This window comes from Talpa occidentalis, unplaced genomic scaffold, assembly GCF_014898055.3.
Source record: "Talpa occidentalis isolate TD23 unplaced genomic scaffold, MPIMG_talOcc4v2.1 talOcc4.8, whole genome shotgun sequence".
Classification (NCBI taxonomy): Eukaryota; Metazoa; Chordata; class Mammalia; order Eulipotyphla; family Talpidae; genus Talpa; species Talpa occidentalis.
This window is the reverse complement of record NW_023605194.1, coordinates 45553499-45581198: the sequence shown is the minus strand read 5'-3', so window position 1 is coordinate 45581198 and position 27700 is coordinate 45553499. Positions and strand designations below refer to the sequence as shown.

Below are 27700 nucleotides of genomic sequence, written 5' to 3'. Positions count from 1 at the left end.
CTGGGCTGCAGGAAATGACGACAGCTGGGTGGAGGTAGTTCTGTCTCTTCCTCTCCACGCGGTGGACGAGACCGGTCGGTCTGCACCGTTTGTGTCGAGTGATGCCCGGGAAACTCCTAAGCGACGCGGATTTGGACTCAGGCATGGCCATGGGAAAAGCGGAGAAGCCACGAAAGCAAAACGAGAAGGTGCTGCCCAGGGCCGGGGCGCCTGCGGCTGAGGGCGGCGGGTACGGGGGCGAGGGGCTCGGGTCCGGGAGTGCGCGACGCGACCTGGCTGGTCCGGAGACCCGCGGGCGCCCAGCCTGGGGCGCCGGTGAGTGGTGCTCCCCGCGGCGGGGTGGGGGGCGTGGGGGGTCCTTGCCTGCCCCACCGGCCGGCGCCGAAACGCGCCGGGAGCTCGAACGAGAGGCCGGAGCGGGTCGGAACTGGAGGGCCGGGGCCCCACGTGGTCCCGGAGCCCGGCGTCCCGCACCCGGTGCTCAGAGTTGAACGTTCCTGGTTAGGCCCTGAGTTGCTGGCGCGGCCGCTGCTCGGGGCGTGCGCGTGCGCGGAGGGGATTGCCGGGCGCGGCGAGGTAGAAACCCGGGTTTGCTTGAGGCCCGCGGGGCCGTGGCCTGTGCGCCCACGTGGGCGGCCCCTGCAGTCACAGTCCTTTTCACTACAGAAGGACCCTTTGGTTTCCGGTAAGGAGCCCTTAGAAGATGCAGTAACTCAGTTCTTGTTCATGTGTATTGACTAGATATCCCATGGAAATGTAAAGACGTGTGTGGCTAACTGGACATTTTATTTTTTATATATGTCAGCAGTGTGCAGTAGCTTTGTTCCTTTAATAGCTGTCTGCCATGCTGTTACTTGCTTCGATAGTGTTTGTTCACTTCATTTTCGTTCCTTTTCAAATTTTCGTTTCATTTCAAATTTTTAATTCTTTTTTTTTTTTTTTGGATGGGGACCTCTTACAGTAGCATTATTTTGGCGTTGTATGGTGCCAAGGAACACAGACTCGTCTTCACAGATAGGGAGGAAGTGGTGCTGGTTTACCTGCTCTGCATCAGTTAGTGTTTAAGATAGGAGATGCTCAATGTGTAAGTTCGCAGGGATGTTAACAAACTCAGTTACATTCCAAGACACTATGGGTGTGGGAAATTCATTTATTTGGTGGACGCAAGGGGTGAAAGAACTGAAGGTTCTTGTGCATGAAGACAAGATTATTTTTTGGGCATCTGAAGGATGGTTATTTGAGGGAGAGAAACCTTCATCCATGATTTGAAAGCAGAGGCCAGACCTGAGGTTTCAGAAATACAGATTGAAAGATTGAAGCTCAGTGTCATAATCTCCATAGTGAGGGAGTTGGCCTGTGTCTTTGCCGGAGAGGTTTTAACCGGCTACAACACATTTCTAGTTGTTTTCAGTAATACTAGGTATTTCACTAATATGAAAAGGGGGAGAAATTCTACCCAAATTTTGGGTAGAAACATAGTTTTAATTTTGAGGTTTCACCCATTCCATTTCCTTGTAACTTGCAATTTTTCCATCCCTACACTTCCCCCTCCCCTTTAAAACAGACACGTTTGTACAGAACGCAGGGTGATTGTAGGTTTTTATAGCTCTGTTAGTTCATAAAGTGTATCTATATAAATATATTTGTGCTGGTAAGATAGGGCAGCTTTTATGAGTCCCTGTTTGACCTGTTGGGAAGTCTAACAGAAAGAAAAATCTTACCCATCTGTGAAGGAATCATGGCCTTCTACTCAATCAAAATTAAAGTGATTGCTTTCTGTAGTAGTATTTAGTTTAGAGCTTCTGGGAATGTCCCTTGAGCCATCCCAGTGTGAATTGAATAGTTAACAAGAGGTATTCTCTTCCAAGCTAAGGAAGTTGATACATGCTTACCTACAAGTAGCTACATGGTACTGAAAATCATGCTCATTGTTTTTTGCTTTTTTGCTAGGTGAAAGTGCAAATGTTAAAAATGGTCCACCATTCTTTGTGTTCGTCATAATAATGTAATCTTGAAACAATCGAAAATTGATGTATTATACAAATTGTTTTTATTTTTTTTAGAGAGGTAGAAAAGAGAAGCCAAAATCTAATAAGACTGAAGAGGCAGCAGATAAAAAGGAAGAAACTATTTCCCCCAAAGCTAAAAAAGTTAAAAAGAAAACAGAACCTTCTGAGATTGACATGAGTCCCCTTAAACCCCAAAAGGCAGTAAAGAAAGAGGAGCCTTCTCAGGAAGACATTATTTCTCCTAAAACCAAAAGTGTGAAAAAGAAAAAGGAGCCCCTTGAAAAGAATGTTGTTTCTCCTAAAGCCAAAAAGATGAAAAATGAAGAGATTTCTGAAGAAGAAATAGGTGCTCCTAAACCCAAGAAGATGAAGAAAGAAAAGGAAATGAATGGAGAAGTTGGGGAGAAAAATCCTAAAGTGAAGAATGGAGAAATTGGGGGGAAAAATCTCAAACTGAAGAATGGACTCTCTCATTCTGAACCTGACACAAATGCCAGCGAAGAAAGTAACAGTGAGTTAGAGCAGGTAAAGTTGCATCATAATATGTAGACTGTATCATTCTTTCTTATTTCAGATAAATAGGTAATCATTCATATGCTATTTAATAATTAGAAAAAATTTGATGTGTTAGCACTTTGAGGGGTTGGGTCCCTTGTGCCGAAGGGTGAGACTTCATTTTAAAAAGGCAGTGTCTGAGGGCCTCCCCGGTGGCGGTGCAGTGGTTGAGCGCTGGGTTGCGAAGCTGCCCGCGGCCTCGGAGGCGCCGGTTCGATCCCCAGCTGCTCCCCGGCCACCGGAGGAGGGTCCCACATGGCGCGCAGACCTCTCCTGCCGCCCGCTGCTCCCCTCAGCAGTGTACTTCGGTCCTTCTGCCTGCTCTGCTCCCCGCTCTGCTCTGGTGAATTCTCTCACCCTCCCGCACTTCTGACTGTACCCAGTGCATGTATAAACAAACAAATAAATAAATAAATAAAACATGCCTCTATTAAAAAAAAAATAAAATAAAAAGGCAGTGTCTGAATGCCTCCTTTGCATATAAGCAGATGTGTTGCTAAGCTTCACGAAAGTCTTCACTCCTGGTTTGTTTATTAGCAAGTCAGAAATCACTAGGAGTGGGGATATATATATATATATATATATATTTTAAAGATTTATTTATGTATCCAAGAACTGGGGTACAAGCCAGAGGTATGGGGGTTGAGAGGATCCACCAGAGACAGTTGGGAGCAGAACAGGCGGATTAACTGAAATACACTGCTGAGGGGAGCAGCGGGCGACACAGGAGATGTCTGCTGTGCCATGTGGGTCACCTCCCTGGCCGGGGATCGAACTCATGCTGCAGTGACTGTGGAGGATAGCTTCACAGTGCTGCGTCTTAACCCCTTGTGCCACCAGGGAGGCCCCAGAGTGGGGCTCTAGTTACACAGAAAGTTCTAGCTTCTTTCTGAGGGATTTCATCAATCATAATTAAGTAGAACCATTGAAAAAGTGTCTGATTGCCTAAATTTTCTTCTTTTGACCAGCATGATTGAATGCCCACTTGAAAGCTAATTCTGTTTCCTTTTCAGATACTCAATAATCAAAGAAAGTCCTAATTTTACTGTTATTTTGTCTTCTCTGTATGATGTGGTCAACATTTAGACACTTTTCCCCTGATATAAAAATACTTGATCTAGAGAATTTATAAAATGTAGAAATTTACCAAAAAGTATTTCAGTAGTCATTCAGTAACTTTTATACATTTACATTAACTTTTATACATTCATTTTATACATTTTTTAATCAGATTAGGATGTACTATGTACAATTTTGCATCTTAACTTTTCTGTTTGTATACAAGCAATTTTCTGCACTTTCAAGTATTAAATATTTTTAATGGCTACATAATCCATTTCATATCTGTGTTTTGAAATCTAATTATTCCTTTGTTGGGCATTCAGCTTTTTTGTTGTCAAATAAAGTCACTGTATCCACTTTGTCATACTCTTTAGTTTTTTTGGATGAATGTGAGAGATGTTGCTATGGAAGAGGGTTAATGACCCATTTAACATTATTTTGTTAGTATGAAAAGACTCTGATACAGTTCTTAGTTGAGATTGAATCTGCCTCCTTAGCCACATGTAGGATGTACACAGTATGTATGCAGTATATATTTGTTACACGTTTTTCTTTTGTTAGGACTTTCTAGATTATCATGATTTATTTCCTTTTTAGAGGATCTTGATTTTCACCTACCAAGGTTTTTGTGTGTTATGGGTTGATTGAGATGTTTTAGAATACAGAAGTCTTCTCTGTATTATCCTGTAGGAGCAGTTATTGATATCTTTCTGTGGCCCTTTACTTGATAGGAAGTACCTGTGGAGCAAAAAGAAGGAGCATTTTCTAATTTTCCCATATCTGAAGAGACTATTAAGCTTCTCAAAGGTAATATTCTTGGAAATACTGTATAACAGTAAAACTTTACTTGTAAGAACTGTGCTATTTTTGTTAGGATGAACTAGGACATGTTCTTATGGTATGACAATAGATGCATCCATATAATGAAATATTCCTGTAAGTTTAGCATGGCACTGTCCTAGTGACATAGCCTATGCTGTCTCTTAACCAAGGGATTACTGTTTATTCAGTACAAGGTGTATATTCAGATGTATAATGACTGACAGTGAAATTGAATTTTTGATGTCATGGTAGTATTTTCTTTTTTATTCTCTATTACTTCTTAAGTCATATTGAGGTTAATGTGATAATAGCCTGAGTCAGAACTCATTTTAGCAGTGTGCCTGTGAACAAACCTAGGTAGTCACAAATGCTCACAGAAGCTTGACAGGTGTTTTGAATCAGGTACACCACATCTGGACTGCAAAGCCCCTGATATGTGCAGTCTGTGAATAAGATTTCATGACAAGTGACTTAATCCTTAATATATACAATAATTTGGTGTTTTATATATTGTTATCATTTAGTTGAGAAAAATCTTCACTAGTAGAATATATTTAAACCTGACTTTGTAGATGTTGACCAGAAGTAAGATAGAATTCCTTAATTGTTCAGGACTTGAAGCTTAGGTACGCTTTAGTCCTGCCTGGTGTTTTATGAACTGCAACGTCAGGTAACATGGTTAATTTTTTCATAGCCCGTGGGGTGACCTACCTGTTTCCTATACAAGCAAAGACATTTCACCATGTCTACAGTGGGAAGGACTTAATTGCACAGGCACGGACAGGAACTGGGAAGACATTCTCCTTTGCCATCCCTTTGATTGAGAAACTTTTAGGAGAAGTGCAAGACCGGAAGAGAGGACGTGCCCCTCAGGTAACTATCTTAAGCACCTGTGACAATGGACTTCAGATCCACATAGGGAAAAAAGCCTTTTAGGCATTGTTTCCATGCCCTATTTTTTATTTGGTTCTCCTTAAAAATTTTTTTTAAATTCTAGTTCTTTATCTGAAGGTGGCCAGGATAATTCTCTTAACTATTGGCCACAAACTATATGTGTAAATATTATCATCTGTCTCAATTTTGTGATCATTTATATTAATGTTCGTCTTGTACCTTCAGACTGTTATATGTCTCTGGGGCTCACTGCTTTGGTCAGTTGTCTTTGACTACTTTTGCATAGATGGGGAAACATTTTTAGAAAAGATGCATGAATAGAAGGGGAGGTTCCAAGAGGTGAAGCCCCCTTTTTGGAAGGGTACCCATTGGGCAATATCTGAAGAATCTGGCATTTGACAAACCTTATCTTCCCTAAAATGTCCATGTTGTCGACCTTGCCTGTGGGTTCTTACACTTGACTTTCTAGTCACACCTTGTTTACTGGCCCTCCCTTGTCCATTTTCCCTCTCATTAAATACAGCAATAAACAATAATTGTAATACCTGGAATAGTGCCTGGCACATATTAGATGATCAGATTGATTGATTTGGCACACATTAGATGATCAGATTGATTGATTGATTGAATAGATTGATTAGGTGGTGGTTGCTCCTAAACCTCATTTGTTCTAGGCTACCACTTCACCTGAGAATCTGTAGTAGTTTCTGTTGGTGTGTCCTCTTGGATCAAACTTAGACTGTTCTAGGATTCAAAGCCTCTCACCATTTTGTCCTTCCCTTATCTTTGTATTTCACAGTGACCATAGTGTAGAGGTTCAGACAGGATTTGGAGCCTAACTATCTGAATTTAAGTCTGGGTTTTGCCTTTTAGGCCTTTTGGTTTTAGACTTTTGTCATGTGCTATTACAGGTATGACAAAGCAATTGTAGGTATTGTATTAGTTATCTTCTGGTACTTAGAAGGTTATATATTAAACATTTAGTAGAACCTGAGATAACAGTAAAAGCTCAAATACTAACATTATCACCAGCAATGTCACTTCTTACTCAAGTAGTTTCTTTCCTGGAATGCTCTTCATTAATGGCTAGTAAGTAGTTCCATACAACTTTTCTTGGTCCCTCAGCTTGCTTCACTCAACCTCCTAGAGCACCATATATTTGGCCCCTGCTTCTTTTCTTTTTTTTTTTTTCCCCCTTAAAGATTTATTTATTTATTTATCTATCTATCTATCTATTTATTTATTTATTTATACAAGCACTGGGTACATTCAGAAGCGCGGGAGGGTGAGGGAATTCACCAGAGCCAGAGCGGGGAACAGAACAGGCAGACTGACGAAATACACTGCTGAGGGGAGCAGCAGGCACGGCAGGAGAGGTCTGTCGCGCCATGTGGGACCCTCTCCGGCAGCCGGGGATTGAACTGGCATTGCAGAAGCTGCAGGCAGCTTCGCAGCCCAGCACTTAACCCGCCACGCCACTAGGGGAAGCCCCTGCTTCTGTTCTTATTGGTAAGGATCTCTTGCTTTTCTTGAGACTTGTCAGGAGCTATATAGTATTCTCACATACAATACAGTGCAAAGTATATAATAGATGGTTTGAAAGTACTGGTGGGCTGATTTGAACCTCCTAATGAATTTCAAATTTGTTAAGAAACAAATTGCATAATGCGTTCAATTTAATTATTAATTCATTTTTTTCAGGTACTGGTTCTTGCACCCACAAGGGAGTTGGCAAATCAAGTAAGCAGAGACTTTAGTGACATCACAAAAAAGTTGGCAGTGGCTTGTTTTTATGGCGGAACTCCTTATGGAGGTCAAAGTAAGTAAATCCAAAATAGAGAGGGAGAGGAAATGGTATCCATTGTCGAATGTCCTGATTGTATTTCATCTGTTCTGTCATCTGGTTTAGTCATTTATGGTGGTTTTCCTCTGTCAAGGACCTAGACTCTGCCTCTCTTGGCATCCCTGCTTTCTTGCTATAGGAAATCTTTCCCCAAGGGCCACATGTTTCTTCCCAGGCATAGTATTACATTACTTTGCAGTTCAAGACCTTTAAGCTTTATTATGCAGATCAACACAGGAAGGGATTTAAGACATTAACAGTGTTTTAGCGTTGGCACACAAGGCATGTGATTATTTCCAGCTGTGGTGGAAATAATTGCTTTTTTTTTCCCCTGCACTTTAGTCACTCATGTATAAAGTAGGGTTAGTAAATTGATCTGCAGGTGTGTTGTGGGGAATTAATTAGATAATGTAAGGTAAGTAGTATGATTCCCAGATTGTAATAGCAGCTCACCAAAAAACTGCATTATTGCCTTATTTACCTCAGTTATATTGAACTCCACTTTTCTAAACACTTCTATACCTTGGGATGCTTACCCTTTTATCTCATTCTCTGTTAAAAGAAAGTTACTATTTCTGTAAGATTCTGATTCTCATTCGTCTATGAAACCTTGACACTTTCCACCAGCCAAGGAGTCACTTCTTTCTTGGTGCTACCATCACCCCATTTGTGCATCTCTGTGTTATGTCATAAAATACACTTGATTATCACTTGTTAAGTGTTTCCCCCACTAGATTAAGTGGTGGCTTTTCACTTCAGTATATTGCACATTTCTTGGTATTTGTAGTTAATAAGTATTTTAGAATAAAAAATATAATTGGTACCCCAGCTGTTAAAATGGACTAATAACCCAGCGTGTTTTATTGGTGTCCTTTGTAGTTGAGCGCATGCGGAATGGAATTGATATCTTGGTTGGGACACCAGGTCGTATCAAAGACCATCTGCAGAATGGCAAGCTGGATCTCACCAAACTTAAGCATGTTGTCCTGGATGAAGTTGACCAGATGTTGGATATGGGGTTTGCTGATCAAGTGGAAGAGATTTTATGTGTGGCGTATAAAAAAGGTAAACTCCAAATTCAGGGAACTGATAAAAGGGAATATAAAATGGGTGATGATTTATTGTTTAACTACAATGGGGAAAATTTGGGGAAGTAAAAGAAGAAAATTCATATTCTACTACCTTGGTGTACTTGGCTTTTGGGTTTTTGGCCTTTTTCTTGCTGTCTTTGTGCTATTGTGTGTGTGTGTGTGTTAATTATAATCTCACTGTACATCTACAAGTTTGGCTTAATACTCCATGCTAATAACTCCATCTGTATAACTTAATTTTTACATAAAAGAAATTTCTATCCTTACATTTTTATGCAGATAGTTTTCTTCTCATCTTATTACTTGGAATTCTTCAGAATAGATTGCCAGAAGTGAAATTACTGAGTTGAGAAGTGTAAACAGTTCATGAACCCTCTATATATGTTGTCAGGTTGCTTTCTGAAAGGGTTCTACCAGCTGACACTACCATTTGAACATCCAATAAATAGTATTTGACAAGCAGACCAAAAATTAAAAATCAGGGTTGGAAAACTTTTAATACCTGACCTCAAAGAATGAATAGACTGGAATTCTAAACTCTAAATACTGAGGAAATACTAGAGAGTATAGATGAGTGTAGTCTGTCCTTGTGCTTGTTATCAGTTATTTGCTTAGTGATCTAAACTGGTTGGTTACTGGGCTGGATAAATTGTTTTCCAGTTGGTAGGTCTTATAATGGACAGCTTTCCCTCATGGTACATAAAGACCAGTGGTCACGAAGCAAAATAAGTTTAAAATGCTTTAACTATTTCCAGAATTCTTTTCATAACTTATTTCAGCAACATTTCTTTGTCTGCTGGGAACCTCTGCGTATTTCACTTTTGTGTTCTCAATGCCTGGCTTCACTTCACATGGTTGCTGTAGAATGTTGATGGAGCCTGGAAGAATTGAGTGAGATAGAATACTGTGTGGTCTCGGTTGGGTTATTCATGCTGACTTTTTCTTCTCCCCACCCCCCCCAAAGATTCAGAAGACAATCCCCAAACGTTGCTTTTTTCTGCAACTTGCCCTCATTGGGTTTATAATGTTGCTAAGAAATACATGAAAACTACATATGAACAGGTGGACCTGATTGGTAAAAAGACTCAGAAAGCGGCAATAACTGTGGAGGTAAATGATTCATTTAGTTGCTGGCATTAGTAATGAATTGTGTATCATTTTTTCTTTTCCCTTTTGGAAAGTATTAAGACTGGCAAATATAAACTCCTTTTTGGATGGATGCTAGATCCATGTAAAAAATAAAGATAAATTTCTGTAAGTGGTATAGGTTATGTGTTTTCTTTATTTTATCTTCTGGTAGCCTGATTTCAGAATCTTTGGGATCTAAATCAGTGTGAATTATGTCACAGCAGAAAGAAATTATGCCTGGATTTTAAACCCTAGAGGGCAGCAGAGAAATCTAGTGTTTGTGTTGAGTATATTTTCATCTTAGCGTTTGGTACCTAGACGAATTATTTTCACCCAAGGAATGGACCTGTACAGGAACTGACCAAAACTGGTTGCATTTTTAAATGGACAAAAGGATAGAACGTATAGAATATTTTCTCCTGTCAGTTATTTGTTTTCCTGTAGGAATCTAGGCAGTGACATTTTTTTCCTTACATTTCCCTGACTAAGTCAGAAAATACATAAAGAAGCCAAATGCTCTTTGGAGAAAGGGGAAAAACTTTCTGCTTTAATGATTTACTTGTTTTCTCTAAACAGTGGTGGCAGTAGTCTGTTCTTATCAGGCTTAAACATTTGCTTCCAAATCTAAAACTATTAGGATTGTGCCTATGATTGGTTCCAGTGAGACTTTATTAATCTTTTTTTTCTCTTTCATAAGCATCTGGCTATCAAGTGCCACTGGACTCAAAGGGCAGCAGTTATTGGGGACGTGATTCGAGTGTATAGTGGTTTTAATGGACGCACTATTGTCTTCAGTGAAACCAAGAAGGAAGCGCAGGAATTGTCACAGAATACATCCATAAAGCAGGTTGGTCCTTTTCCCTTCCTTTTTGGAAGAAGTATCTTTCAGCTAATAGAATTTACATGTTAGACCTAATCTGCCAGTCTCATCTCAGAGATGAGGGAAGGTTGCTCAACCCCAGGGTTATACTGACAAAGTAGATCCTGGTCACTCTTATCTGGTATTCTTTATCTTGTAAGTTTTATTGGATACAGTTTAATGATTAGGGATTGGAAGTAATTTTGAGGCTTATCTATTCAAAGCACATGTTTCCCTTTTTGTATTATTTTCAGCAGCAGTGTCACCAAAATAATGAATCTTTTAGTGGTCTTATTGGTGAGTTTAAAAGTCCTTTATGTTGGATCTGGTGTTCTTAGGCCAGTTTATTTCTTTGACAGGATGCCCAATCGTTACATGGAGACATTCCACAGAAGCAAAGAGAAATCACCCTGAAAGGTTTTAGAAATGGTAATTTTGGTGTTTTGGTTGCAACCAATGTTGCTGCACGTGGATTAGATATCCCTGAGGTTGACCTGGTTATACAGAGTTCTCCACCAAAGGTAAGTATTTCATACTTTTATTTTGTTGTTTCCTTTGGATACTAAAGCAAATTGGAAGTTGTATTGGTTATGTTCATTTAATTGGTAATAGCTATCCCTTGGTGCTAGGGATGCTAAGAGTGATTTTTAAGTTGAGCCTGCCATGAAGCTCTTCCCTCAGAACTCACAAGTGAGTGGAAATGTGGTCAGTGTCCAGAAGTTAGAAAAATGGTTTCTGGATAGAGGAGAGTCCTGGGGGCTTCATAGAGGTAGTACAATTTTGAACCCGACTTTGAAGATGGGTAGAACTTGGATGGTATAGGATAGGTAAACTCATGAGCTGGAGGGGGAAAAGGCCTGTACTTAACAATTTCTGTGGTTAAAACTGCTTGGTGAAGGAACCTTTCAGGAAGAACCCCGCAGCATAGTTCATATGTTACGGACAGTTCTTCAGGCAAATTAAAGTTGGTCTGAATGGAGCCTGTTTCCATTATTTTAAGAGACCCCTTAACTTTCTCTTTCTCCCCCAGTACTGAATTTCCCAGGATTAAAGACTGTTTACAGTGTTAGGAAAAATACTTGATTACTGTGAAGTCACCAATTCTTAATAAAGGAAGTCCCATAAGTGTGACATAAACATTGTTTAAATGAGCCTGGGTGGCTAGTGCTGTATGGTATGATGGCCATAGCCTTGTGAATTGCAGCTTCTCTGATATGACATGTGTGCTGTAAGTGTAACATACACGTGGGATTTATAAAAAAATTTTTTTTATTATGCACACTGGATTTTGAAGACTTGAATGTAAGGTACCTCTGATAATTTGTTTTATATGGATAGTTGACTGAAATGATAACTTGGGTATATTGAGTTAAAATAGGTTATTCAATTTACTTTTTTTAGCTGGTTCTTAGGAAATTGGAGGTTGAAATTATATATAGCTCTATTAGAAATCAAAATATATAGATAATGCTTTCTGCAGTTCCCCCCCCCATCATTCTAGAAGTTTTTAAAAATTATCTTAGCTTTTATTTTTTTTTTAAAGATATATTTTTATTTATGCATACAAGAACAGGGATCTAAGCCAGAGGTGTGGGGGTGAAACGATTCATCAGAGACAGTGGGGAGCACAATAGGTAGATCTACTGAAATACACTGCTGAGGGGAGTAGCTGGCGGTGAGTTAGGAGAGGTCTGCTGCACCATGTGGGTTAGTGATAGCGCTGAGACTTAACCCTTTGTGCCACCAGGGAGGTCTTATCTTAGCTTTCAAATTTAAATTTAAGTTCTAAAGATAAATTAAGTTCTAAAGATAAATTGAAATGCTAAGGCGCATACCTTGTGTGTGTGACCCTCTCATTTGGCCTCTTCATAGACTACTGGGGTCTTGTCTCTTTTGTCCCACTGTGTCATTCTTGTATTTTTACTTTAATAGGATGTGGAGTCTTACATTCATCGTTCTGGGCGAACAGGGAGAGCTGGAAGAACAGGTGTTTGCATCTGTTTTTATCAGAACAAAGAAGAATATCAGTTAACACAAGTGGAGCAAAAAGCGGTAAAACAATTTTCTTAGCCATTAACAGATACTGAGTTCAAAACTACTCTTTAGTTTTTGTTTTTTTCATGTTTTTGTTTTTGTTTTAAGATTTATTTTATTTAATTATGCATGCAAGAGCTGGGATGTAGGCCAGAGGTGCAGGGGGTGGAGGGATTCACCAGAGACAGAGTAGGGAGCAGAACAGGCAGAGCTACTGAAATACACTTCTGAGGGGAGCAGGGGGCAATATAGGAGAGTTCTGCTGCGCCATGTGGGTAGCTCCCTGGCTGGGGATTGAACTCATGCTGCAGTGGCTGCTGATAACTTGATAGTGCTGAGACTTACTCTTTGTGCCACCAGGGAGGCCCCCAGTCTTTAATTTTTGAAATCAGTTTTTATTTACTTTTATTTCTATGATGTGGCCATGAGTAAAAAAGCTTGTTTGTTAGAGACATGTTATTTTATATATTGTCTTATGACATAAAACCCAAACCTTTGCATTTGAAAGCAGTGGGTTTTTTTTTTTTTTTTTCCGTATTTACAGTTGCAATGAGTGTTTTAGGCTTGAAAGGTAGTGTTTTTATTTATTCATTCATTCATTTATTCATTTATTTATTTATTTATACAAGTACTGGGTATAGTCAGAAGCGTGGGAGGGTGAGAGAATTCACCAGAGCCAGAGGGGAGAGCAGAGCAGGCAGACTGACAAAGTACACTGCTGAGGGAAGCAGTGGGCAGCAGGAGAGGTCTGCGCGCCATGTGGGACCCTCGCCCTGTGGGCGGGGATTGAACCGGTGCTGCAGGGATCGAACCAGTGCTGCAGAGGCTGCAGGCAGCTTCGCAACCCAGCCCTCAACCACTGCGCCACCGCCACCGGGGAGGCCCTTGAAAGTTAGTTTTCAAAGAATGTAAATGAACACACCAGAAATATTCTAAGCATGGATTAAGAGGTTATCAGAAGTGTTCAAAAACCAAAAGGACACCAGTAGGTCAAAAGGATAAATTTGAAAATAGGAGGGAAGAAACTAAATTTCCTTACAGAATTATTTTGTAAGGAAATTCTTATGTAGATAAGAGTTCCTCCCATGAGAGGTAGAGGTCATTCTCCCTCTCCTCTTGACTGGGTAGCACTTAATGACTTGCTTGCAAAGAACAGCAGAGGGTGGGGTGTGGTCAAGTCTTTATAGTGTGGATAACAGAAGAGTGCTACCTGCCAGTAATTGTGGTAAACATCAATGATGAGCCCCTGATAAAATATTGAGATGGCACTCATTGCTGGTCTTTCCCCCCCAAACCCATAACTCCCTTGTAAACATTTGACAACATCAGGCATCCTCAAGTTAAGGGACATTCTACAGAATACTTGACCTGGCATGCCTTAGAGTTACCAAGATCGTGAAAAAGAAAAGTAGAAACTGTCACAGATCACATGAAAATAAGAAGACATGATGATGATTTGTAGTGTGGATTGGATATTGGAACAAGAGAAGGATATTAGAAATTCAAACTAGTGATATTCGAATGAACTTGAGCTCAGTTTATAATGTAACAATGCTGTTTTTTTGGTTGCAGGAAAGTATATACTCAAGTACTAACAATAGGAAGTCTTGGTGCATGGTATACAGGAAATCTAAAATACTCTTAAGTGAAGAGTTTTATCTTTTAAATATATAACACATTTGGTAAATGTAAAACAATTAGGAATTACTAATCTCAGTGGAAACAATAGATGGCCACATTGTACATAAACTGGTTCATTTTCTTGCAGGGAATTAAATTTAAACGAATAGGTGTTCCTTCTGCAACTGAGATAATAAAAGCTTCCAGCAAAGATGCCATCAGGTATGTTTCTTCCCACTGCTGTGGTCTGTTCTAAAACTTGTCCTATATACTGCACATTTTTGTGGAGTAATTAGATTTGGCCTCCTAAATTTTATTTTCTTAATTAATTTTAACAATTCATAACCTGCTCCTTATAAAAATGGACTGCTGAAGTGAAATTTTACAAAGTAAAAATGCTCATTTCTGCTCATCAGAAGCAGACACTGCTAATAGTTTGGTTTGTCTCCAGCATTTCAAGAAACTGTTGTAGATAATGGTGTGGGTACTTCCCATCTGGAGATTGATTAGGTAGGAACACAGCTTATATTCCCAGTCTTTGTTGAACCAGTCACCGACCTCATAGGAATGAGAGTAGATTACTTCTTTAAGTTACATTATTCAGATGGTGAGGATTAGATTGTTAGTGGAGTTGCTAATGGCATTGAGAGCAAGACAACTATTTATTGTGTGGGGTTGCCCTACAAATTGTTTAGCAGCTGTTCAGCATCCATGGCTTTGCAGTATACTCCTGGGAATGAGTGGAGTTGACATTGTGATATTTCAGCATATCTCCTTGTGGTGAGCTACATCCCCTGCTAGAGGCATCAGTGAGTCAGCATTATTTTCAGAGTGCTTTCTGCAACATAATAATAATTATAAATAGGTGAAATGGAGTGAGCGGGGTCCATGATCAAAGGACATGCTGGATATTAGCATATTAGTAGTTCAGGAAAGTTCTGCAAACGAATTTAGTTTGGAACTTAAAAAATTTATTTTGGTATGATTTGAAGTATCCTGGAAACAGGATTTCCTGACACCAGTTAAGGAAATTTGGGTTTAGATGCCCAGCAAGGAGGAAAAAGACAAAGATGCTGATTCTCAAAGTAATGCGATGCTGTTATAAAACTGTTCAGTACTCAGTATCATGACTCGTAATGGCAGTATGGCCTTTCATTGTATGTGTTTTGTGGTTTATTTAACCCTGTTGATGTACATTTTAAAATTCTTTACCTCATCCACACTGTTACACTGGTGAACACCTTAATATTTGTTTTATTAATTCCTTGGGATAAGACTTTGGGTTTTTTGGTTTTATGGTTAAAATAGAATTAAGTACAAAGGAATGGATTTGTTACTACAGAAAAGTAATGACTGTGTATGCTATATCAAAATGATGTTCGATACTTGAAAGATTTTGATTTGAAAGTTACTGATTTATCTTGAGATACCGTTGTCTTGAAAATGAAGCCTGTTTCTGTCCTTTCTCCTAACAAATATATTTAACCAAACTGTAGGCTTTTGGATTCTGTGCCTCCCACTGCAATTAGTCACTTCAAGCAGTCAGCTGAGAAACTGATAGAGGAGAAGGGTGCTGTGGAAGCGTTGGCAGCAGCACTGGCACATATTTCCGGTGCCACATCCGTGGACCAGCGCTCCTTGATCAACTCAGAGGCGGTATGGATCCCTGTCAAATTTATGACACGTAAAAATTTAGAGTTTGAGCAGAATTGAAGGGGTTCAATTTAATCTTCCAAGTTTTAACTTCTGTGTGAAGGTAGATATAGTTAAACAAGTCCATAGAGACAGAATAGATTACTAGCTGCCAGTGGTTTGGTAGACAGGGTAATGACTGCTAATGGGCATGTGGTTTCTTTTGGGGATTAATGTTTTGGAATTTGAGAAGGTGGCAATGAGTACATACTTTGTGAATGTACTCAAAAGCCCTAAATTAAATACTTTAAAGTGGTGACTTGTATGTAATGGGAGAAGGGTGCATATTTTTAGGAAGTTTTACAGAAATAGTTGAGAAACAAGGCAAGTATTTATCAATTTAGGTTTGGTTTTGAGACTTTCTACTTTTATTCGTCTTCCATAAGGGCTTTGTGACCATGGTCTTGCGGTGTTCAATTGAAATGCCAAACATTAGTTATGCGTGGAAAGAACTTAAAGAGCAACTGGGTGAGGATATTGATTCCAAAGTGAAAGGAATGGTCTTTCTCAAAGGAAAGCAGGTAAGGCTGGGACTTCTGCTGTGACTGTGCTTTGATTTAGAAGCTCTACGTGGGCGGGAAACCATAGTGTGGTGGTTTTTCCCAGTTTTGTGGGGATGCTGCCTCTTTTCACTCTCTACACTCTTGCCTGGGCAGTAGTATCTGTGATCCTCCATTTCCAGTTAGTTACTAACAACTGCCCATCTGTATCTCCAGCCTGAACTGTCTGCACACAACACCAGACTTGAAGATCCAACTGTGTCTTTGACATTTCCACCCAGATGGAGCTTCTTAACAACTTAAACCAAATTTATTCAAAATTTTGTTCATAATCTCCTAATTGAAATTTAAGATTGAAATCTTGCTTACCAAACCTGGTGTTCTTTTTCTGAGTCCTGCTTCAGTGGCATAGACAAATGTAGTAATTCTCAAACATTTGGATTCATTACCCCTTTACATTCTTAACATATGTTGGGGGTCCCAAGAAGCTTATGTTTATTTATAGGTATGGTTAATCTATTGTTATTTATAGTACTAGAAATTAAAACTATAATTCAAAAAGGGGCCTCCTTGGTGGCACAGGGGGTTAAATCTCAGCACTATCAAACTATCACCAACCACTGCAGCGTGAGTTTGATCCCCAACCAGGTAGCTAACCTCCATGGCATAGCAGACTTCTCCTGGCTCACCTGCTTCTCCCCTCAGCAGTGTATTTCAGTCAGTCTGTCTGTTCTGCTCCACTCCCCACTCTGTCTCTGATGAATCCTCTCTCTCACACACACACACACACACACACCCCCACACTTGCACACCCACACCTCTGGCCTACACCCCAGCTCTTGCATGCATAAAATAAATGACCTAAATTAAAAAAAAAAACTATAACTCAAAAACATATAAATAGCATATCCCATTACAGGGATATCATTAAGTGTAATTTAGCATCCTGGAAATTCCACTGTACCCTTAGGAGAGAAAGTGTGAAAAGGATGGAGAACATCTTAGTAGTATTGTTAGAATTTTGAAAATAATTTTGACTTTGGGAACCCCTGAAAGATCTTAGGGTGCTAGGGTTTCATGGGATATGCTTTTTTTTTTTTTTTTTAAACTTTGAAGTGCACTTTTTTTTTTTAAAAGATTTATTTATTTATTTATTTATTTATTTATTTATTTATTTATTTATTTATTTATACAAGCACTGGGTACATAGTCAGAAGCTTGGGAGGGTGAGAGAATTCACCAGAGCCAGAGCGGAGAATAGATCAGGCAGACTGATAAAGTACACTGCTGAGGGGAGCAGCAGGCGGTAGGAGAGGTCCGTGCGCCATATGGGACCCTCGCCCGGCGGCCAGGCCATCAAACCGGCGCTGCAGAGGCTGTGGGCAGTTTTGCAACCCAGTGCTCAACCGCTGCACCACCGGGTAGCCCCCTTTCATGGGATATGCTTAGTGAACCACTGGCCTAGTGAACCAAATCAGGTTTCTCTCAGCTCATTGCATATCTGACCATGTTATTTACTTCCTTAAGCAACTACACAGATAAAGTTGCAACTTTCTTGTGAAGGATAAGATCATTCATGAGTTGATACCCCCTTGACCAACTACTTCTCTGCATCCTCTCCAGCAATGCCAAGTACATCATGCTTTCTTTCATTTTAATTGCATGCTCAGCCCACTCTTTATAATACTATTTTTCCTTCTGTCATAAAGGGATATCCTTTATGACATGACTTAATCTTAAATCTCCCTCTGAAACTTTCTCTGACCTTATAGCAGAGTTGGGGACATCTTTTATCTGTATTTGAGATTTCTTAGGACATATCTTTATTTTGTGCTTGCTTATTAACTGAGTCTTTCAAGAATACTGTCAGTTTCCCAAGGGCAAAAACTGTGTTGTGTTATCACTACACTCTTAATGAGTGCTTGGTATTAAATATTTAGTTAAGGGACTCCCCAGTGGTGTAGCAGTTGAGCGCTGGGTTGCGAAGCTGCCCGCAGCCTCTGCAGCGCTGGTTCAATCCCCAGCCGCCGGGCGAGGGTCCCACATGGCGCACAGACCTCTCCTGCTGCCCACTGCTCCCCTCAGCAGTGTATTTCGTCAGTCTGCCTGCTCTGTTCCCCACTCTGGCTCTGGTGAATTCTCTCACCCTCCCACGCTTCTGACTGTACCCAGTGCTTGTATAAATAAATAAATAAGTCATTGGGGTGGGGGGGGGAAGAAATACTACATTATTACAAAATAAATAAATAAATATTTAGTTAAATATGTAAATGAAGATTCTTACAAATGGCAAAACCCACCAATAAATGATACTACTTGATGGATTTTGGGTAGTTGTTGGATAGAGGGGTGTTCCTCATATAATGTTGCAGTTAAGACACTGAGGGGAAAAGAATTTTCTGTGTCGGTGGCAGGGGTGTTTTATATTTGCAGAGATCTAGAAGCAGGAGGACTTACTTAATCAGAGATGATGGCACTGCTTATTATCAAACTTAGCTTCCTGTACAGTAACTTTTTAAACTATCATAGGAGACTGGGTTATGACAACCTGGAAAGTCAACAATAGATGATTACTTCTTATTCTTCTTTTAGTTTGACCACTCTGAATATTTGATACTCTTTCCGAGGGAAAGCAGTGTATGTGTTCATGGTTTTAAAAATCTGTCCTTACCATCTGTAGGGCCCTAGCAACTCAGTCTCTAAGCCTGTTTTCTCAGCTATAAAATATATCTAATAACTACTTGAGAATTAGTACAGTGTGATAGCCAGAAATGATCTCTAGTCAGGTCTAAGTCATTTTGAGTTTTTTTTATTTTTGAAGTCCATTGCTTTTTGCTCTTGTGCTTTTGGAGAGTATAATGTGCGTTTAAAGTTCATCTAAGATGCACTTGGTCTAAAGTGCTTCTTAAATTAATAACTGGCCTTGTTTCAACATAATCTCTGGTCTTTAGGAGTATCACTTAATGTGCATTTTGTAACACTTATCAAAGTCCAAATTAACTAACTTATATTTGCTCATTTTTCTAGGGTGTTTGTTTTGATGTCCCTACTGCAACAGTAACACAAGTACAGGTATTCTTTTTTCTTACATATTTGAAGTAAACATACCTAATTGTAAAATATTCGTTATTGACAGGACAGAAATAGAACATCTCTACCACCTTTACTAGGATTCAGTTAAAGATTAAATTCTAGTGTTTTTTCCTAGATTTTTTAATCCGATATTTTTCTTATTTGACCTGTATTCCTTTGTGAGAAGTGGTGACTAACGTCCAAGTTTCTCCTCTGTATATGTTATACAGGATTTTCATAGACATTTTTAATTGCTATGTCTTTATTCAGTACCACTATGAAAAATGTGTGTAGTGTATTTACATGTTTTATTACCTTTGATCAGTGTGGATACGTTATAGTAGTTGAATTGAATAAATGATATGGGTACTTCTCATAGTGAAACCATTTTACTGCACTTCAGTGATTCTGATTTTTGGGCCATGCGGGTTAGTATAATTTTGGACCAAGTCTGAGCAATTGAGTTATTGTGGTTTTTCTTTAGGGGAAAGGCAATAGTGTCTTTCTTGTGGCTTTTTAAATCATTCAATAAAAATCAAGGCAGGTTAAAAAAAAACATTTTTCAACAGGAAAAATGGCATGATTCAAGGCGTTGGCAGCTCTCTGTGGCTACGGAGCAACCAGAGCTGGAAGGACCACGGGAAGGATATCGAGGCTTTAGGGGACAGCGGGATGGCAATCGAGGTTTCAGAGGACGGGACGGAAACAGAAACCGAGGCTTCAGAGGACAGCGATCAGGAGGTGGCAATAGAAACAACAGATTTCAAAACAAAGGCCAGAAGAGGAGTTTTAATAAAGCATTCGGTTAGTAATTTGAAATAGAGACTTTCTATGGCAAACGTGGAACTGAATATTTTTTCATACAAAGGTTAAAAAATGAAAGACATACTGTGTTTCTTCCTAACCACTTGCCCAGTCCCCATCTCTTCCAAAAAGACAGATTTCATCTAAATTATTTCATCTCATCATTATCACTTGGAACTCTAATGCTACATCTATATCAAGTATCCCTTTTGACAGGGGTATATGAATTCATTACATTTTTATGCTAATGTATTGTCTAGAGTACAAGATAAAAATCAAGCACGAATCTTCCTGTACTTTGTAAGTTGATTTGTCTTTATACTTAAAAGTCTCTTAATAGTGTCCTCCCCTGAATACCTATGGGGAATGCAACAGTCTCTGGAGAAACACTGTGAGCGATCAAGACTTTGTTCTTTAATTGGCATTCCTTGGCCACCTGCCTAACAACGATTCATATGGTCCTGAGTTGTCTGAAAATTAATACTGAGCAATTTTTGAAACAAGATTTTAAACTTAACTGGGATGTAATATAGTTTATGCCAGCATATGTCCTACTAGGAGGATGGTGATACATTTGATTGACGTGATACAGGTTAGCCATTTTAAGTGCATTTTATTATTTTTAGCTTCTAATAAGGTGAGTCAGGCTTCAGTGAATTCATAGATTTTACATGTGTATATATATGTATCTATATGTATGCATACACACGCACGCATGCATGTTTTAATAGAAAGCAAGCATCTGTTAGGAATTCCAGAACTATAAGATGGCCCAAGTAAGGAGACTGGATAGGTGATGCTTGGTAAAAATGTATTCCACTTCCTATTGGAAGATTAACATTTACCAAGGAGGAGTTAAGGTAGTAGGGGACACAGATTTGCATTGCTTAAGAGTGTGTCAAAACTTACTGAAAATATTTTTTGCATGTGAGGAGAAAAAACATTGTTGAGAGCAAAGAGAAGAACAAATGAAGATGACAATAAAGCATTTGCTTGATGGTGAAAATGTAATGCATTGTTTCTAAAGGTTAACTTCTAATGAGCACACTGGTTTTTTATAGGTAGAAGGATCTATTAGATTGTTACTCCATTGAAAGCTTTAGCTGCTTCCTTTTAAGACAAGCTCTACATGGTTGTTTTTTTTTTAAGTTGTTACTTTGAGGAAACTGAAGAACTTACTACAGGCCTTGACTAGATAACTTCTCTGATTTCTCAAATATTTCTCTGGGAAACTTTTCTCCATGGTGCAGGAGCTTAAGAGTAGTGTTGTCTTCTCGCCTTAATTCCTAGAATTTCTGTAATGAGAATCTCAGGGAATAAATTTTGATAGGAGAAGTTAAAATACATGGCCTATATTGTATTCATTTAATTATTTCAAACTATTGTCTTTCTTTACCTTGGTTTCCCTTTACTCAGATGGGCCTTTGTATATCTGCCTCCTACTTAATCACTGTGTAGTTTGGGGCTCAAATAGCTGACTCAACTCTTGATTCTTTTTCTGTTTGTACTTCAGTTCTATCCTTGAATACTGACTGGAGTGTATCTCTGTTCTCAGAAATTCTCTTGATTTTTACTTTTTGACCTCGTCACTTTTATCACTTTTTCTCTTCATGGCTTCCTGTCAAGCCACAGGGATTTAGGAGAGGTGTTTGGTGACAGTCAACATTTGTGTCTTGTGGATTAGATTCTGGATTTGCTCAAGTACTGAGCATAGAATAGTAACAACCAAAACATTTCAAGATTTGAATAGGAATGGGTGCCCCATTAAGAAGAATAAAAGGATACATCCTTTGGGAAGGAACTGCTAAAACTTTGATGTGAATAGCCTAAATAAAAATCAGGCATAAATCAAGAGTAAGGGGGGAGATTAAAAGGAATTCTGCTTTATGCAATTTAATTCTATGGAAAACATGGCTGTTGGAATAAGTGAAGCTAAAGATTCTCCTGAATCCCAGAATTCAAACAATATATGTAAATATATAATTCAGCTACCACTTGGTCTAAATGGTCTTGTTGGGCTAAACCTGGGAATTGTTACCATTTTTACTCTTTTCTACAGAGAAAGTATTTTCCAATTTATGTATCAACTCAATTAACTTTTAAAATACAACCCATTTTTATGTTGGAGCTATATGTGCAGCCGTTTTATTTACAGTTGTACATAAAATGTTTTTACTGTAAAATTGAGTTAATGTATAAAATAATGCTTTATGCCATAATAAAGATATTAGTACTTACTATTTATGTTTTTGGTGGCCTTTTTCCTAATATTAAGAAAAGCATTTTAAAATGACAAATAACGGGTATAAAATTCCAAACACTGAAGAAGAAACAAGCAAGTAGTAATCACCCCCATATCTAGATGTGAGCTGCTGTTCCAGGAATCATTCTGTTTTATGAATTGCTTTTTTTCTCAACATGTACACATCTTTCTGTAAATACAAATCTCTATTTTTTTTAAAGATTTATTTATTTATTTATACAAGCACTGGGTACAGTCAAAAGTGCGGGAGGGTGAGAGAATTCACCAGAGCCAGAACGGGGAACAGAACAGGCAGACTGACGAAGTACACTGCTGAGGGGAGCAGTGGGTGGCAGGAGAGGTCTGCACGCCACGTGGGACCCTCGCTGGTGGCTGGGGATCGAACTGGCGCTACAGAGGCTATGGGCAGCCCTGCAACCCAGTGCTCAACTGCTGCGCCACCGGGGAGGCCCAATACAAATCTCTCTTTTTGATGACTCATACCTCATAGAATGGGTGTGCCATTAAATATTTAACCAGGACTTCAGATGGCTTCTATAGGTTATTTGTAATTTTTCACTGTCAGAAAACAACCCAGAAATGAATATCCTTTTATAAATCTTTACCTACTTGCCTGTAACTCTAGAATAAATTTCCTAAAAGTAGAATTGCAGGTCAAAGTGAATGTATTTTAAATTTTAGTGCAAGCTGCTTGCCAAAGCAATGCCAGTTACATTCCCAGCTTATAATGCATCAGGATCTTTTTTTCTGCTGTTCTTTTCCCCAGTACCACAACACTGAGTTTTGATTTGACCTTTATCAGTTTCTTAGCTGCAAGATAATTGTATTGTTTTTATTTACATGTTTTAATTGAGTGAGAATATCACATTTATTGGCTGCTTGCATTTAGAAAAATTATACATCTGTCTTATTTGGGGTCTGTATCTCCTATTGATGAGTTCTTTGTTTATTAGTAACATTGTCATGTAGCAAATAACTTTAACCAGGTTTTCATTTGTGTTTTAACTTCATTTGACATAACGTTTTGGATTTATTTTATGTGCTTTTAGTTATCACTCTTAGTATTTCTGGCTATCTTATGCTAGTAGAAAAGTATTCCCCACCTCCAAGTTCATAAAAATATTCACCCATATTTTCTCCTATAAATGCTGATTGTATTTCAGTCTTTAATTCATCTAGGATGAGGATCAAGTAGGAACGTAGTTTTATTCCCCTGCCCTGCCAAGTGACTTGTAATTCTCCACTATTGAATAATACATTTTTTTTCTTACTGGCAAAGATGCTGTTTTTACTATAGACCTTAATTGAGGATGTCTTTTTATTTTTTTATTTAATAGAGGCATGTTTTATTTATTTGTTTATTTATTTATGTTTATACATGCACTGGGTACAGTCAGAAGCGCGGGAGGGTGAGAGAATTCACCAGAGCCAGAGCGGGGAGCAGAGCAGGCAGAAGGACCGAAGTACACTGCTGAGGGGAGCAGGGGCGGCAGGAGAGGTCTGCGCGCCATGTGGGACCCTCCTCTGGCGGCCGGGGAGCAGCCGGGGATCGAACTGGCACGGCAGAGGCCGCGGGCAGCTTCGCAACCCAGCGCTCAACCGCTGCACCACCGGGGAGGCCCGAGGATGTCTTTTTAAAGGTAACTTTGAAAGCATTTTTTGTTATGTAGAATTGGGATCTTCACCAAGAACATGTTATTGTTTGTAAATTTTTAAAACATTTTTTAGTTTTGAGTAACTTTGGACTACAAAAATGTTATAAAAATAATACATAGAATTCTTGTATACTCTCAACCCAGTTTCTGTTAATGTTAACATTTTTATAACCATAGTGCAATTATCAAAACCAGGATATTAACATTGGTACCGTGCTATTAATTGAGCTATAGATACAATTCAAATTTCACCAGTTTTTCCACTGCTTTCCTTTTCAGTTTATAATCTAGGATCTAACATTACATTTAGCTGTTGTGTCTGTTTAAATCTTTTCCCAATTTTAGAGTAACTCAGTTTTCTTTTCATGACTTTGACACCTTATGTCAATAACTTAAAGGCAGGATTCACTGATGCATGCTAAAGCCAGTAAGTGAAAGTTTGGAAGAAATGGAATACTTGCATTACCTCAAAAATTTCTCCCAAGAAGATAGTCCCATCTAAAGAAGGAAACCTTTTTCAATTTACATTTTTCTACATGAGTGATTTTTAATTTTGAGGACATTTATATATATATTTTTGAATTGTTCATCTGTTGCATTTAATAGTAATTCCTTAATGTATTAAATAGTCTAATCAAGTTACATAAGTTGTCTTAGAAACATTTTAATACATTTTGTTAACCAAATCGGGATCCAAACAAGGTTACATGCATTTGGGTTGTTTTTTTATTTTTTACCGTCTTTCGTTTTTATTTCCTTGCAATTTGTTTTTTAAAGAAGCCAGACCATTTGTCATGTATTCTGAGTTCTGCTGATACATCTCCATTTGTTATTTCCCAAACTGTTTCCTCTCTCCCCCACCCCACCCCCACATATGTAATATGAACTGGTAATTAATTAGATCTAGAAGCTCATCTGATTCAAGTGCAATTGTTTATATTTTTTCAGAGGAGCAAACTAACCTCAGGTATGTATTTCCACAGGGCATACACAATGTCCAGTTGTCCTCTTTGGTGTCAATAACAAGAATGCTCTTTGCCTAAATCCATAACTTTATTGAATTCTTGCAAAATGGTTATAGTAGATCATTTCTTTTTTATTCATTACTTGGAATGCTTCTAAAGAATGGAATTTACCCTAGTCAACACTTGGATTGCCCTGATTACTTTCCTACAGAAAAGGCAGAATTAGTGCTTGATTCTTTCCCTTTATCTGTATACCAATTTTCAGAATTATGATTGGTTCCCTAGCTTTCTCCAAAGGTAGCCAATGAGGTTTTCATTGTTAGTGTTGATTGATTATAAAATAACAGATTTCGTAAACATTTGATATACTTTAGTCTATTGCAGTTATTGTTGCCCAAATTGGCCCATCTTTGACTAGCAAGAGGCTCTTTCTAAGTTGGCACCTTCTTTTGACTTAATCCTCTTAGTTTTTGATAGTTTCTTTGATTTCTGGTGTGACAAGATGTCCAGACCCTGTCCCAGAACCACAGTCACCATTTTTTCTGAGGAACCCTGTTTCTTTCTTTTTTAAAAAAAAAAAATTTACTTGCACTGGGTACAATCAGAAGCAGGGGAGGGTAAGAGAATTCACCAGAGCCAGAGCGGGGAGCAGAACAGGCAGAAGGACAGAAGTACACTGCTGAGGAGAGCAGCGGGTGGCAGGAGAGGTCTGCGCGCCATGTGGGATCCTCATGGAGGCTGTGGGCAGCTTCGCAGCCCAGCGCTCAACTGCTGCGCCACCAGGGGAGGCCCAGAACCCTGTTTCTTTATAACAAGAAATGCCATTTAAGGCCTATATTCTGGGAACCAAGACATATTTTATGTACTCTAGTATTATTTTTATCTGTCTCATTAAATAGTTTATTTTTGCTAGATTTTTGTTGTTGATATTGTGAAAATGACCTTTTTCTTCATTGCTCATTCTGCCAATAAAGTAGTGATTTTTTATGTGACAAGTCAACATACTGAACTTTATTTTTTTTGGCTATTTTACTTTGCTTTTTCAGAGAATTATACCATATGTGAATAATTTTCTACATCTTCCCAATCATTACTTCTGATTTTGTTCTTTTGTCCAAATGTAGGTTTTGGCACTTTCAGGTCATTATTATATGCCAAAGATGTTCACAGTCATCCAAGTCTTACTATAAAATTAGCACTAAGTTGGTTCACTGATGTAAAAGGCAAATACTTTTTTTTTTTTGCTTGAATGAACATAATAGACATTAGCTGTGCTCTGACCAAATACTTTAACTCCCTTTTACTACGTTATGCCTTATAATAGTGTCTCTCCCATTATCTTCCAAGAAATACATATCAGATCACTGCATTATGGTGATCCCTATGCTGTATCACCCATTGGACAAATTCCACAGGGACTATTTCATGAGCTCTCACAGGGATCTAAGAATACCAACCCCTCAAAATATTGATTGAAAAAAAAGGCGAAAAGAAGTGACTATACTTCCCAAAATTACCCCGTCTAAAGTTTGCTTGTTCTGTGTTTTCATCTTAGGTGTAAGGGTTTTTCAAGAATCTCTTCTATTTTAGTTTTCATTTGGGTGTTATTTCAGTTACGCCCTTAGAAGTCTGTCATGTGCCAATGTGTCTTACTGAGATACTGTGTATGACAGTAGAGCAGAATGAAAGTATGCGCTCCAGAGCGAAATTGCCTACTTAACTCTAACAGCCATTTAGAAGGTGGATTGAGCAGCACTAGGCTTTGCATTTAAAGGATGAGGAGAGTGAGTGCAGCACACACATAAGAGTAAACGTGTGGGGAAAGGGGCTATGAAGAGGAACAGGAGTTCCAATTTGAATTTACTGATATACAGGAGTCAGTGTACTGATATACATTGAGGTGTGATGGTTCTTTTGGGAGATGGATATTCCAGTCAGTCTGGAGCTCTAAGAGCCATTTGCCCTGGAGACCAAGGTGTGGAAGTGAGCAGCACATACAATGGGTGCTCTGAAAATGTGTAAGATTTCCCTGGGACAAAATTTAGGAAGGAATCCTGAGAAACACTAACATTTATTTATAAAAAAAATTATTTATTTATGCATATAAGAGCTGGGCCACAGGCCAGAGATGCCGGGGGTGTGAGGTTTCACCAGAGAGTGGAGAACAGAACAGGCAGGCTAACCGAAATACACTGCTGAGGAGAGCAGCGGGAGAGACAGGAGAGGTCTGCTTCTATTTTGCCATGTGGGTTACTCTCTGGCGGGCTGGGGATCGAACTCATGATGCAGAGGATTCGGATTGCTTCATAGTTCAGTGCTTAACCCCTTGTGCCACCAGGTAGGCCCAGCAACACTAACATTTAAAGGACAATTTAATTTCATTTGCTCCTTAGTATTACTCTGTAGGGATCAGTAATTTCACTGTCTTACAATGAGAAATCTGAAGCTTAGAAAGTTATTAGAAGCTGTTTTGAAATGCAAATTGTACACCTACGAGTTCTCTAAATCAACGCTCCTTTGTATATCTCAATGCACTTTACACAGCTGTAGCTTTATGGTTAAAACCTCCGGCCTAACCACCTTCCCCAATGCTCCCCTAACCCCACCTGCCACGTGCTATTTGACAATTTAAGGTTTGTATAAATGGGGAAAACCTTGCCTGAAGTGACTTGTCATAGTTCTGGGTCTTAATTTTTGTGATATTTTGAAAAGTGGCACACACCCCATAATCTATTTCAGGGTTGAAATGAAAATACTTGTGAATCACTGAGTGCTTTATACATTCACAGCTAAGGTAATTAGGTCAATGTAATCGACCTAGTATCAAAAGGT

At 38.9% G+C, this 27700-nt stretch overlaps 1 protein-coding gene across 1 annotated transcript; it reads left to right on the top strand.

The window, feature by feature from the left end:
* Positions 1-22217, top strand: DDX21 (DExD-box helicase 21). The gene is made up of 15 exons (XM_037496070.2): positions 1-188; positions 2064-2534; positions 4358-4433; positions 5143-5321; positions 7044-7161; positions 8065-8250; positions 9241-9386; positions 10102-10251; positions 10623-10784; positions 12196-12315; positions 14066-14139; positions 15414-15573; positions 15996-16130; positions 19137-19181; positions 19751-22217. Exons 1-15 carry the CDS (start codon positions 102-104, stop codon positions 19988-19990), a joined length of 2349 nt encoding a protein of 782 aa, XP_037351967.1. The 5' UTR covers positions 1-101; the 3' UTR covers positions 19991-22217.
* Positions 22218-27700: the final 5483 nt, after the last annotated feature.

Coding starts and splice junctions, on each gene's coding strand:
- DDX21 (XM_037496070.2), top strand. CDS start 102: ATGCCCGGGAAACTCCTAAGCGACGCGGATTTGGACTCAGGCATGGCC. Junction 189..2,063: donor CACGAAAGCAAAACGAGAAG/GTGCTGCCCAGG, acceptor TATTTTTTTTAG/AGAGGTAGAAAAGAGAAGCC. Junction 10,252..10,622: donor AGAATACATCCATAAAGCAG/GTTGGTCCTTTT, acceptor TTTCTTTGACAG/GATGCCCAATCGTTACATGG.